General features: G+C 35.9%; 1 protein-coding gene across 1 annotated transcript in view; it reads right to left on the bottom strand.

Moving 5' to 3' along the window:
- LOC106876257 (CREB-binding protein) overlaps nt 1-15,117 on the bottom strand; it is a 74,082-nt gene that overhangs the window by 20,974 nt on the left and 37,991 nt on the right. Inside the window, exons 9-11 of the mRNA XM_052973479.1 lie at nt 7,398-7,454; nt 6,511-6,567; nt 5,932-6,009 (exon numbers count right to left, since the gene is read on the bottom strand). Coding sequence (XP_052829439.1) covers nt 5,932-6,009; nt 6,511-6,567; nt 7,398-7,454 — 192 coding nt within the window. The remainder of the gene's footprint in view (nt 1-5,931; nt 6,010-6,510; nt 6,568-7,397; nt 7,455-15,117) is intronic.

Raw genomic sequence — 15,117 nt, 5'->3', positions numbered from 1 at the left:
GAGAGAGAGAGAGAGAGAAAGAAAGAGAGAGTGAGAGGGGGGGAGAAAGATGGACGATTTAAAATAAATATATTTTAATTGTTGTGTTTGAAAGTATATATAATCTCATTCTAAAATATAGTGTCTTTCAAAAACATCCTATATTTGAAACTATATCTCACATTTAAGCAATAAAAAAAAAGCATTTCACATTTTCATTTTTCATGAACGCTGACACTGTCTTCCTTACTCACACCTCCCTTTTCTTTCGTTAGACGCTTTGTCTCCTCTCCCACATTTTCTTTACTTTTTTTTTGTTAGACGCTTGCAAACAATCTCTTCTCTCCCTCACTCCCCCTCTCACACACATACATCAATCAACACACAATTTCTCTCTCTCCCTCACATGCATACTTTCACTTCACCATGTTAGCAAACTTCAAAATTGGTAAAAGTTATGGTTGAAAATCGATTTTTACAGCTATACGCAAGGTGCCTTTGAGAGAAAAAGTTGACGAAAATGCAGATAGGGTCATGACGAATGTCCTCCTAAAATTGGAGTGACATGCGTGCTAATTTGTGGACGTGCATAAATTACATTCACGTTCACACACATCCTGCCTTTTATATATACAGATATCTTTATATACGTATATACAGCTTTTGTTTTTTTACTGCTTTCAACTCAAAACCTGCAGCCTTGCTGGAGCACTGTCATTAGCTGTTCTCCCTACTTCAAACCTCTGATATGTGACATATGGTGAATGAGGGAGTTTGATCCCCCCACCCCATACACACAGCTATTAGATCCTTGAGTGCTGTCGGCACGACGAAAAGCTTTCTCCAAATATCTTGACTGCTCACCATCTGCCTGGCTCCACTTAGGCCAACATCCAATGCTATTATGTCATCTTGGAATGTACTGCACAATGTCTTCCTTGGTCTTCCCAGTGGTGATGAGTTAATGGGGCTTTTATCTACCAATATGGTAGATAAAAGTTCCAGTATCTCATCTCCATCTTTCTGAATCAGTTCAGCAACAATGCTACTATTCCTCCTATTCCTGCTATTCCTCAAGCTGGTGGATCACAGGTGTCTGTGCAAGCCCATCAATAATATCAGGACTTGCTACAGCTGCACCATTCAAGACATTGCTTAAAACTTTACTACCACATGGCTCTGATTCATCTCACAGAAGTGCAAAGACGGAGAGAACAGTGGCAGAGAGCTTCTGAATCTCATTCGTCAGTAGATGTTTGAACTTTGGGGCTTTTTCTTGTCACCACATGTCCTTTGCTGCCCATAACTCTCATTAGATTCTTAGCCTTGCAATATTTAAAATCTTTCTCTGCGTATCCTGTTCACATTCTGGCACAGGACAAGAGAGCAATTTGTAAAGTGTCATTTACTTTTCATCCAATATTGTCATGATCAGCATCAGTTAATGTCATTTATTTTCTTTAAATCAATCCTGGTGTTTTCTTTCAATAAATCCCAGTGTAGGTGAAGCAACTTCACAGAGCTGTTTACTAAAACTGATACACGAATCACCTTTGTGATTTAGATTAAACAGCTTCTTAGTATTGTCCAAGTGTTTCCAGGCTGCCACACCTCAGCTTTTATCAGAGAGTGATTGCCAGATAAGCATGCAAGAACCTGAAGTCTGCCCAACATCCTTGCATGCACCAGACACATTTTACACCTGACAGGGTTTTTCTACATGTACACACACTTTATTACATGCATATAACTGGCACTCTCTTAGTTACAATGATGATGGTTCCAGATGATTCAATCAATAGAACAGTCTGCTCATGAAATTAATGTGCAAGTGGCTGAGTGCTACACAGACATGCATACCCTTAACCTTTTAGCATTTAAACCGACCCCATCTGACACAAATATATTATCTGTTTCATATTCAAACCAGCCACACAGAGCCACTCACACCTACTGTACAATATCATTAAAAAAAAAAAAAACTATCAGAATTAATTCAAAACAACAATGTGAATAAATAAACAGAATGAGTAATCAGAATGCTAAAGGGTTAATGTAATTCTCATGGAGATTCAGCATGACATAAAATGTAATAAGGCTGGCCCTCACTTGCATGCTCACATATATCCATGCATGCCCCAACCAACTAACAAGTTCATGCTTCTTGCACAACTCTCTAACTCTTCCTTTCTTTTTTCATTGCAGCTCTCTTTACCATTTTCTTTCTAATTCTCAATTCTCAACCTCACAATGCTTATGCTAATAGCATTGGCTATTTGATTTGTAGTCAATTGCCCTGTCAGCTATCACCATGTAGTGAACACAATGTTTTCCTCAGTGGTGTCAGTTGCAGGATGTCCAGACCATGGCTCATCTTTAAGACTCTCCTTTACCCTACTAATTCAACTGCCCACTCTTGCACTATTGATAAAGCTGAAGCATCATCCCCTAATGTAGAAATTATGTCAATATTAATGTCCTTGGCAGGGCTAAAGCCTTTTTCTGCAGGTACTTGATAATATCAGTATGCCAAATTTTGTCTATTTTCAAGACAAGTTGTTACTAGTTAGTTTTGAAGTTTTCTTTTAACAGTCAGGTGTCAGTTTGCATGGAAAGAAATGATGCAAGTAGAGTTGAAATGAATGCATGCAAGATTTCACAGTTCTAGAATCACTCCTTTATAGTCAGCCTATGAACCTTTCAGCCCATTCTTGTAAAAGATTGATAGAAAAGCGAGTGTCAGAAGATGAATTGTCATGAAAAACTTCAGAGAATTTCAATTCTGTTGAAATGGACAGATCTTTTCAAGCTCATTAACAATACCATTCATCTTGGTGCCTGTCATCTTTTCTCAGAGGCTCAACATTTTGGGATCAGTCTTCATCATTTTGTAAGTCTACCTTTTCCACATATTTCTTACATGTTAAGCTATCGGTACTTCTTTTACAGCTGTCCTTATCCACTCTTTTTTCCTGCACACATCTGATGCCTCTTATGCCAATTTTTCTCAAAATACATTTGTCATACATGCACAATGACACTGCATATCCACTGGGGCATATTTGTTTCATTTCTTTCAAGTCTTCGCCAGTTCTCTGTATTCAGAGCCATGAAACACTGCTGTTTGTACTCAAGGATCATCATACCTACCATTGAAAGAAAGGCCTTCTGCTACCAACAAAAATAAAAATTGTTTGAACTCTTTGCCAGCCAATCCCAATTTTTGCAACTATATTTTCAGAGCCCCCTCCTCTGCTGCCAATTAAACCACCTAGATAACAGAACAGGAGGTTCCCTACTATGTCCTGAGCATTTCAGAACACCAGTGTGCTCTTATCACATCAGGCACATTGCCTCAAAATCTACTTTCTCTTTTAACCTTGCTGTGATTCCACTGCGTCTCTCATGTGACCACAGTTTTGTACTGAGCACACCATCTGGAGTTTCTACCTGATGGAACAGGGCCATTTCTCCAAAGGGATTAATGTTTTGATTGTCTTCCTGCTAAGAACTTAAGCCTTTGCTAAGTTAACTGCAAGACCCTTTAATTTCAGGCTTTGTTTCCACATTTAGAATGTTAATTCTAATTCTTCTATACTTTCAGCTAAAAAAAAACAAAACAAAACAAGATCATCAGCATAGAGGAGTTCCCATGATAAAAAAGAGGGGATTGATAACCAATGACCTACCTGCACACTGAATCCATTGCTGTACTCATTGTCAACCCTCACTAGCCATTATTCCACTTCTAGCTTCTGCGGTGACTACCAGATAAGGCATCAAGGCACCCTGTCAAAGGCTTCTACCAGATCAATGAATGCTAAGTACAGTGGTTTACTTTTTGATAAATACTTCTGTAGTTGCCAAACTATAAAGAGAGCATCTCCCGAACAGGGAACAAACTACATCTCAAAAGGTATTCCTGATGGATCAAGGGCTTTCCCAATTTTCATTTGGTAAATAGAAACTGAAGGAAGCCCATCTGTGTGTGTAGCCCAATCTCTGTCTTGACAACATGTGATAAGACAAATCAATATCACTGTTACGCTGGTTTGGACATGTGGTGAGAATGAATGAGGATAGCTGCGTGAAAAAGTGCCACACCCTAACAGTTGAGGGAACCCGTGGAAGAGGTAGGCCCAGGAAGACCTGGGCTGAGGTGGTGAGGCAAGACCTTTGAACATTGGGCCTCACCGAGGCGATGACTACTGACCGAGACCTTTGGAAATGTGCTGTGTGTGAGAAGACCTGGCAAGCCAAGTGAGATCGTTGCCAGTGCCCCCTGGACTGGCTCTTGTGCGGGTGGCACATAAGATGTACCATCTTGAGCGTGACTATTGCCAGTACTGCCTGACTGGCCTTTGTAGGGTTTTCGAGCGAGATCGTTGCCAGTACCCCTGGACTGGCTCTTGTGCGGGTGGCACATAAAAGACACCATTTCGAGTGTGGCCGTTTTCGTGCGGGTGACACGTAAAAGCATCCACTACACTCCCTGAGTGGTTGGCGTTAGGAAGGGCATCCAGCTGTAGAAACTCTGCCAAATTAGATTGGAGCCTGGTGTTGCCATCCGGTTTCACCAGTCCTCAGTCAAATCGTCCAACCCATGCTAGCATGGAAAGCGGACATTAAACGATGATGATGATGATGATGATGATGACTGTTACACAAGTAGTGTCATTCATTTCCAACACCAAGAACATATCTAACAATGGGGAAATATAACCTTGTTTGCAAACAAGTGAGGATTAGTAACAAGAAGGGCATCAAGCTGTAGATAATCTGTTTCAAAAACCTCTATCCTACCCACACAAACATCAAAAAGTTGACATTACACATGCACACAGGTACAGGTGGATTGTGTATGAAGTTTGCTTCTCAACCACATGGTTCTGAGCTCAATTTCACTGTGTAACACCTTGGATAAGTGTCTTCTACTAAAGTCCTGGACTGATCAAAGCCTTACGAGTGAATTTACTAGATGAAAACTGAATACAACCGGTCATCTCAATCCTCCCAGATAAACATGTTTAATCAAAAGAAACTATTTCTTTACTTGGAAATAGGTTAGCTAGTGTTGGTGACAAAAGAGGGCGTCCTGCTGTAGAAAACTTCCCTCAATAAAATTGTCTAACCCATGCAAGCATGGAAAAGTAGACATTAAAAAACTGATGATACATATCTACACATACACACACATACCAATCTTTGTATCATATATACTGTTGATAGGCCAATTACTGTGACAGTTATCCAGGAATACCATCTCATATGGACATAGTGTGTTAAAAGCACAAGGCAATGTTGTGTGTGTAGCTTATTATATGGTACTACCTGTACTACATCATTCATGTATACTAGTTTTGCCCATCTAATGAAGCATGCTTCAACCTGTGCACACTCTTTAATTTCAGTATCATCATGTCATTACACAGCCACTTATCTTTCAAAAATAATACCATTGCTGCCAGCAAAGTAATTAGCTCTCTAAACTGTTTCAATAATTCTCATTCAGATTACTATACTTTGTGAGTACTTTCCTTTACTGCTGAGGAGGTTGCCTATACAAAATAACTATTCGGAAACATTTACCTATTCATTTCAATCATTTACATTTTGAAAGTAATCTATATTATGGCTTATTTCCTTTTAACTGAACTACATTCACAAATGTTTATGCATGCATGTACATCATAATGAATGTAATACTTAGTGATAAAAAAGAAAAAATTTGTAAAATACTTTTGATGAGCAAAGAATTTCAGCATTTTCTCAAAGATATTGTAAATAATATGCAATTCTTCAGTGTTAATAAAATGTTAGTCTTCAACTGGAAGCATTATTTGAATAAATCAGATAAGCTCTGTATGAGACAAAAGAACTTCATTAGAGTTAATGCTTAAAGTTACAGTTTGCATTAAAAAAATTCCATTGATAACAAGATTAAAAACTTACCCATTTGGCCATAGGGGTTCAAAATATAAAGCACAGATTTGATGAAGTTTCCGTCCACATTCTAAACATTCAACAAACCTAAAGAACAAAATTGTTTATATTATTATTTAAGAATTTTAAAATAATTTAGAAAAAAAAGGTACGAAAGTTATTGAATTAGTTTTGCGAATATAAGTAATATGAATTAATTGAATTCAAAAATCATACACAAACACACCTACTTTAGACATGGGAGCGCTCTAAAAAGTAAAGCAATAAACAAAATGTAAGAGTTTCTAAAGATTCCTTTTATAATATGAAAAATTAGTGTAGCCAAGTATGGATGTATTAATTTACACAAACAATAATTTCAACTTCACTATTTTTAAAACAGTTTATTAGGATTTAATTTTTAGTAGTTCATTAACTAAGCCACCTAGTACTTATTACAAGCTCATACAACCATTAATGCTATACACAATTATTGAATACTTTTGCACTAACTGACTTTTGTCTTAAATGAATATCAAAATCTATTTCAAATTATAATATTCAGCATAAATTTTTTGTTATTGATTTTCAGGAGAAAATGAAACTTACGGTTCCAAATCCAACTGATCATTCTTCATTTTAGAGAATGCATCCTTTTGTATCCGCCTGTAATAAAATAAAATACATGTATTACTAAATTTCTGATCAACATAATTAGATGCAACATACAATATATGAAAGAAATAAAAAATAATCACAAGTGGTATCGATATTTAGAACATTTGATTTATAAAAATAAAAGAAGAGTATATTTTGCCATGAGAAGTTATAAGAATATGTCTGTCATACAGAGACTTAATATTTTAGATCAAAGCTTTACTTTTCATTAAAAACACCTTATCCTGGATATTTTTAATTGCTTTTACTAAAAAACATACATCTAAAAGTTTGGTTGAAGGGCAACTTAAAATATGGCTAAGAAATATAAGAAAAATATCTAGAGAAGTAATGGGTTTTCACATAAAATATTTCTAATTTATTAGTAGTAATTTGCAAGGAATATGATACTGCAATTAAAATCAGGCAAAGGGGAGGGAAGGAATGTAATATATAAGAGTAGTATCTTTAATTCTTTAAAATTTAAATGTTATTTTCAAATCCCACCAATTTTGAATAATTAAATTATAATATACATATTATCTAAAATGTTTTTGCAACAAGAGTAGAAGTATCTAAATTTAATTTTAGTTACTATAACTTAATCTAGCGATGGTTGCATTGTTTGCAGAATTGAAATTAAAAAGAAATGTTTGTAAAATTAAGATAAAAACAAATGCTTCAAAATGTCTTCAATTTTTCTTATATATTAGCATTTAAATATATATTAGTTTTTTCTATAGGTAACATAGACTATGGATTTCTTTTCCTATATTTTAAGTATTGTTCAAGGCATTCCTGCACTGAATGCAGTAGGTTTCAATTCACATAATTATCACCTTGTAGTGACTGTCCGTGACTTGAAAGTACACGATCCTAAGAGCTCTGTGAGATTCCTAAAAGATTGAAAATAAAAAATAAGAATAATAACTGTTGAAAGTCATAAATAGCACAGAAAAAATATTTAATGTTCGTGTGTATGTGTGAGTGTATGTGTATGCATGTGTACACACACAAACACAAACATACACACAAATGTATATCTATATAAATTATATATACATATATAGACAGATATATATTAACACACACTAACACATGCTTACATGCACACATGTATAAATATATACACACATATATATTATGTATAAATATATATACTTATACATGTACACATATAGAATATATATATACACACAAAGACATATATACATAATGTATATATTTAATGTATATAATATACATATAAAATATAAATACATATATGTTTGTGTGTGTGTGTATATATGTAATATATAGACACACACGCATATACACACATAATATATATACATAGATACATATAAATGCATACATACAACACAAATATATACACACACCCACAGACATCTATGTTACATGCTTACATTAAAAACACATTTTTGTGCTTGAGTTAGCACACACAATACATGCATACCTACCTACCTACACACACCCACCCACACACACACGTGTATGGGGTGTTAAGTATATGCCTGTTTGTGTGAGAGTGTACTAGTTGAACACATATTGACATACATAAATCCATGCAAATACACACGCCTCCCACCAAAAATTTTAACATCAAGACACACATACATTCACTCAAAATTTCTCATTCACAGCTATTACTACTCACATGCTTAATTTTTTTTTTTTTTGTTAATACAGAGAAGATTCTAAACAAATGTACATAGGCTGGCATCTCTGCATATGACAGAGTGAATTATTAGCTTCAAACAAATTTTTATTACATGTATTGAATTCTTGTTCTACTATCTGTGTGCCCAGAAAGACATAACATATACACACTTAAAATCAAAATATATATTATCAAACGCATAAATACATATATAGTTACTCACGTAAATGCACACACACACTTTCAGTTAATGGCTTCAATTAAATGAACTTCTTTGAAGTGTTTAAACAACGTGATCTCAAAAGTAATAGGACCCTCTTGTTCTGTACCTAAAAATCAGCAATATGTTTTAGACTATACACTTGAATATTAAGCTACCCCTTAATTTAGACTCCAATGCTTGACACTGAATAATATAGAATCAACTACAGTATTACTTGATTCTTCTATGCAGTAATTTTAACATGTAGGTTTTTTTTTATTATTGAAGTTGAAAGGACAAAAGATAATATTGCACTGAGAGATATTTGAACCTAGAAACATAACTAAATACCATAAAATATTCTGTTCAACACTACCAAAACTAAACAACCAACACACACCCACCTATAAATACATATACATTATAAATGTGTGTGAGCGTGTATGGGCATGTATACACGAGCTAATGTAGTATCTTTTATCATTTACTTGTTCCAATCATTTGACTGTGGCCATACTGGGACACCACATTGAAGAATTTTAGAACTTTAATTATCCAATATTATCTGTCTTTTTTACATTGACCTTTAAAGGACTATACAGGTATATATACATATGTACATGCTTTTGTGAGTGTGTGTGTGTACAGATAGATATTGACTGTTTTTATACAAGTTATAATAAAAACAATTTAACATTAAAACTGAAAATTATTCAATTTTTCAGAAGAGTACGTGTTTATTACTTTTACAAGAAGAGATTGGTTCGGAGTTCAGTCCCACCGTATGGCACCTTGGGCAGATGTCTTCAACAATAGCCTTGGGCCAACCAAAGCCTTGTGGGTGGATTTGGTAGATGGAAACTGAAAGAATCCCATCATGTGTGTCCTCCAAATACTACTTGATAACTGGCACTGGTGTGTTTACGCCTCCATAATTTAGTGGTTTGGCAAACGAGACTGAAGGAATAAATACTAGACTTTAAAATAATAAATAAATAAGTACTGGGGTCGATACATGCGATAAAAAATTCTTCAAGGCAGCATCCCAGTATGGTCACAGTCTAATGACTGAAACAAGTAAAAGATAGAACACACACATATATTTTTTACATATATTTAGAAACAGCTAGATGGCTCTTTTGAAAGAAACCTCTTGACATCAGACTGTAGAAACTGCAACATGATTCTTCAAAAACCCTTGTTGAAAGGCAAATTTAATACATTATTGAAACAGTATTCATTTGGAGATAATGTCTTATGGTTGTGCTATGTTTAAAAACATAATACATATTGAGGGGAGATAAAAATAGTCCCAACAGAAGCTAACAAGAATGATAGATACATTTTGGTATGTACTCAGAGCCAACCAAACTGCTCAGTATGAACTGAGATTTATCACCTCCAATGTATAGGAAAACAGTGAAAAACGTTCACTGGTATTGCAAATAGCTGTTTGGTAATACAAGCAGCATTAAATTAAAATAGCCATCCATTGCAAAAACAGTGTTGAAAGGCATATTTACTACAGTATACGCTTGTTGATGAAGTCTCTTGTAGATGTACCAGGTGTACATGCCACTCACAAGGCTAAACAGGGTCAAAATGTGTCTGGTATTCTTGCTAGGTACTGTTGAGATGGTTCTCATCTCACTCTGATACAACAACCATTGTCCTGATAGATTATCACCTTTATTGGTTATTCTCTAACAGTCTTTGAAGTGGAGCTGAAAATGTGACCTGATGAATTCTTCAAGTCAAGACTCAGTCCTTCTACAGTTAAGACATTGACAAGCTAGTGGAATATATTATCAACTGTTAAAATTGTTAAAAGTGCTGACAATAAACAAGGATTTTAAAAAAAGGGAAAAAAAACTAACTGAACTTATTGGAGAACTCAAATCATCTACTATCTATTTTCCATGTTGGTATGGGTTGGACAGTTAGACAGGATCTGATGAGTGAAATGGCTGCATCATGATCCATGTTAGCTTTGGCATGATTTCTACAACCACTTTGCAGTGTGCACTAAGAGCCTTTTTCATTCCACTGGCACTTGTGGAGTTGTCAAGTAACTTGCAAAACAGGAAAGAATAAGCAAAGGGAAAAAGAGTAAAAGGGTAGATTTTATGCCAGGGGACAAGCAGAGATGTCTTGCTATGTAGCAGATACATGGTTAAACCAGCATTTACATAAGGGTGGCAGGGAGTAACTGGGGAAAAGATTGTAGGGATGGGTTGCCAGAGCAAAATCCTAAAGCTGCAAGAGATGATATTGGTTAGGGAACACAAGGGGATAATAATAGATAGTTCGCTATTGGGATAGCACACGGAGTGTGCTAGTAAGCACCACCATTGGTAGAAGTAAGAGTCAGAACAACTCTTAGCCATGTGGATATGTATGTGTGAGTGTGAGTGTGTGTGTGTGTGTGTGTGTGTGTGTGTGTGTGTGTGTGTGTGTGTGTGTGTATATATATATATATATATCACACATACCACTACCACCAACATCATTTCAATGTTCACTTTTTCATGCTTACTTGACCCAGATGGAATTTGTTGTGGCAAATGCACTAATTGTAGCCAACATTCACCTCTTTTCAGGCAACAAGGTTACTATGTTCCTATAGTTAGGCAAACTTTTCACAGCAGACTGGAAATAATGTCACTTTTATGGTGATGATGTTGATTTATGGGTTTCTTTCAATTTTCATCTACCAAATCCACTATCATTGGCCAAAGGCTATAGTAGAAATCACTTGCCCAAGGAGCCACGCAGTGGGACTGATCACAAGATCATATGGTTGGAAAGCGAGCTTTTTAATCATGCAGTCACACAGGAACCTCTCTTTCTCTCTCTATAAACACACAAACACAAGAAGGAAAAAACATTCAGACACCATTCTTCCAAATTATTTGTGTGTATATGTACTCATACAAAGGACTATAAACACATGTCTTTGCATATGATTATGTATGTATAATACATATAAGTGAGTGTGTGTGTGTGTAAACAGACATAAAGGGTAAAGATCCCTTTCAGTCATGAATGACCATTGGATTGCACCCAGAAAGTTCACCTCCAAGGCACAAGACTGGGTAAGGTTGCAGCCAGCAGTTGCCCATGCATACCAGCCCCCCCTTTCCATGCCACTGATGTTATTCAAGGGGAAAAAAAAAAAAACAAATACAGCTTGTCATGTGTCTTCACATATACATGCATACACACACACATATATATACATATAATTATTATCATTGTCATCTCTTTCCTTATGTGGTCAAATGGTTGTAATCTCTCTACTTTCAATCGAATAACTTTCAACACCTGCCAAATTGAATTCTTTCTTTCCATCTATGATATTATGTATAATGAATATATTTTTGAAACAGCAACCTGTTAACTGACAAAACTTTGTGTTGCATCACAAATTTTGCCACAAATTAAATTTGAATATATTTTTATTGATAGATAAATAATTTCAGCTCTGGTCAGTAAACTTTGAGATGGGCCATTTTTTGTGTGGTCTAACAATCCTCTTTTCAATCACATACACACATACTGCTTGGTTATGTCAGTTTGTTTTCCCATCCATGAGCATGCACATAGAACTACATCTGTGCACATAATTGTAATGAATGTGTATATATATTCATATTTGTGTACATGTATGGGACAGAAAGAAGTTGAAACTGAAACAATATTTTTCACACTAAGCACAAGGATGTTACTGTCTCCAGACATGCACCCCAAGATATTTTTTGTTTTAAGAATCTAAAAAACATTCCACCATCTCCCCAGTTCTACAAGCTCAGAACTGCAACAATCAATGTTGGCACAATGAGAGGTAGGTATCGAGATAGCTGAAATGCTTGAGTAGAGAAATATAGGTGCATGCTGTGTGCAAGGAGTATGATAGAGGAGAGCCTCAACTAGACTGTTTATGGGCAAGAGACAGATACAGCTTTTTCTGGTAGGATGGTTGAGGTGGTGTGGGTATTCTACTAGCAGAGAAATAGGTGGATAAGGTGGTTGAGGTAGTCAGGTTACATGAAAGGGTTATTAAGCTAAGAATAGCCTTGTTTGATGTAACAGTGTCAGTTATCTCTGCATAAGCTTTGCATGCAGGACTTCCAGATACTCCAAAGGAGCACTTCTACCCCTTCAGAGGACTACCTTGACAATGAAAGACGATTTTCTCATTATGACAAGGGACTTCAATGGACATGGAAGACCCCCTGATGAATTTCATAGTGTGCACGGAGGCTACAGCTTTGGCTCTAGAAATGAAGCTGCTGGAGTTTTGTGATGCTCATGGCTTACTGGTCTACATCACCAAGTTCATGAAGCCTGGCAACCATCTGATCATTTATTGATCCAGTAAGCACACCAGCCAGATTGACTACATTGACACCAATTAATTAGTAGCAAAATTAGGCTAGACAAAATGCAGTTTGGCTTCACCCTGGGAAGAAGCTATTTTCATAGTTAGGCAACAGCAAGAGAAGTACTTATCTAAGAAAAGACCAATATACTTGGCATTCATTGATATGGTGAGAAAGCCTTCAATAGAGTACCTCGCTGTGTCATATGGTGGGCTCTGAAGAGGCTACAGGTAGACAAGTAACTTGTGGAAGTGGTACAGGCCATGTATAGAGACACTGGTTAATGAGTACAGTGAAGAATGTGGTGTACAGGTAGGCATTCATCAAGGCTCAAACCTCAGACACTTTCTTTTCATCATTGTCCTCTAGGCCATAGCAAAGGAATTAAGACTGGTAGCCCCTGGGAACTACTATATGCTAATAATTTAGCCCTCACAACAGATTCTACACCAGAGGTAGAAGAGAAATTTCAGGTGTGGAAGCAAAACCTGGAATCTAAGGGCCTTAAGGTTTACTTAGCAAAGACTAAGGTCTTAGTAAACAAGAAAACAGACAAGACCCTACCTCATCAGGTATAAACAGACAAGAATAGAAACATACAATCAAGATTATCCATATCATTACATTTTGTTCAGTCAGGAATATCCATATCATTATGCATGTCAATGGTGCTCCATTGCGATAGGTAGAAACTCCAAGCAATGTGAAATATGGCCGGGACCATGTTTACTAGCATGGACACCAGACTTCTTACGGTGCAAATGTTGATGTTTCGGACGTCTTTTTGCAACAAAAACAATTCTGGAAACGATCTACTCATGTAATTTATGCACCCACTAATTATGCAAAAAAAGTGCATAAATTACATGGGTTTTTATGGTATATATAAATAAATAAAAGATATATATATATATTTTTGACCAGTTGAGTGAAGAATCATCACTCTTCATTATCATCATACTGAGGAAATACCAAATATGAAAAGACCGCATTCCTTGCATTACATCCATCGTACATATAAATGTGACAAGGCGTGAATTGATATTGATGTTTTTAAAGTTACACATATTGGTAATGTTTCAAAATGTAACTCACGAATATTTGACTTGGTTGTTTTCTGATGACAACAAATTTGCAAATATTTATTTGAAGATAAAGGGTAAGAATATAACAATGAAATGCTTTGATGCTGATACATCAAGAACCAGCAGCATCAGAAGTTCCACAAAGATAGTCTTCAAACTATGTCTTAAATTGCCATTATTCTGAAAGGTATGATACGTAGTGGCTGGTGTAGTAGCAGTATGTATACGCATACGAGGGAGTACCCAAAAGAAATCAGAATTTTGCAAAATTATTTTATTCACCTAGTTTTACATGATCACACTTTTGTCTCCTTCAAAATATTCTTCATTTGAAGCAATGCATCTGTCCAGACATGTTTTCCACTATTCAAAACATTGCTGGAACTCTTGCGAAGTGATGCCTTTTAATGCCTCCATTTTCTTCACCTCTTCCACATCTGCAAATTCTGTAGTGTCAGCTTTAATCACCAGTGATGACCTTTGAAAAAAGGCCTGGATCAACTTCCAACTGTTCTTTCAGTTGATGACACGCATTCAGTCGTGACTACTTTAGATGTTCTGTGAGCAAGTGAGGCACAAATTTTACTGCAACTATTTTCATTTACAATTCCTTGCTTGAAATTCGTTGGCAGGAGCTCCAATCATGTTAACAAGTTCATGAATTGTTTGGTGACGGTCCTCCAAGATCAGTTCATGAATTTCTGCAATGATTTTCACCTGTTCGGAAGGTCAATAGTTGTCCTGAACAAGGTTGGTCTTCAAGTCCTAAAGTATGACAACCACTTGTAAGCTTGTGTTTTGTTCATGGCAGCGTCCTTGTAAGCTGTTTGAAGCATGACAACTGTTTTGGCTACTGATTTCCCCAGCAGAAAACAGAATTTCATGAAAGCACATTTCAACCATTGCAAAACTTGATGAACAGGAGAGAAGCACTGCAATACAAAGATGCACCACATGGCAGTAAGACTATACTCAATGACACCGGTCAGCATACTGATGCCTGAGGATTGCATCAAGTGGATTCTAGTGGCAGAAGCTTGAACTACAATAGGTTTCTCCCACAGAATGTTTCCGGTTACTTTTGGGGACCCCCTCATACATATATATACATATGCAGAAACATATATATTCTATCTTCTGTCTTTCATTTGTGATATATATATATATACACACACACACACACACATATATATATATATATATATATATATATATATATATATATATATA

Source organism: Octopus bimaculoides, chromosome 16 (genome assembly GCF_001194135.2).
Source record: "Octopus bimaculoides isolate UCB-OBI-ISO-001 chromosome 16, ASM119413v2, whole genome shotgun sequence".
Lineage (NCBI taxonomy): Eukaryota > Metazoa > Mollusca > Cephalopoda > Octopoda > Octopodidae > Octopus > Octopus bimaculoides.
The sequence above is the reverse complement of the archived record's forward strand: the minus strand, read 5'-3'. Positions and strand labels throughout refer to the sequence as shown.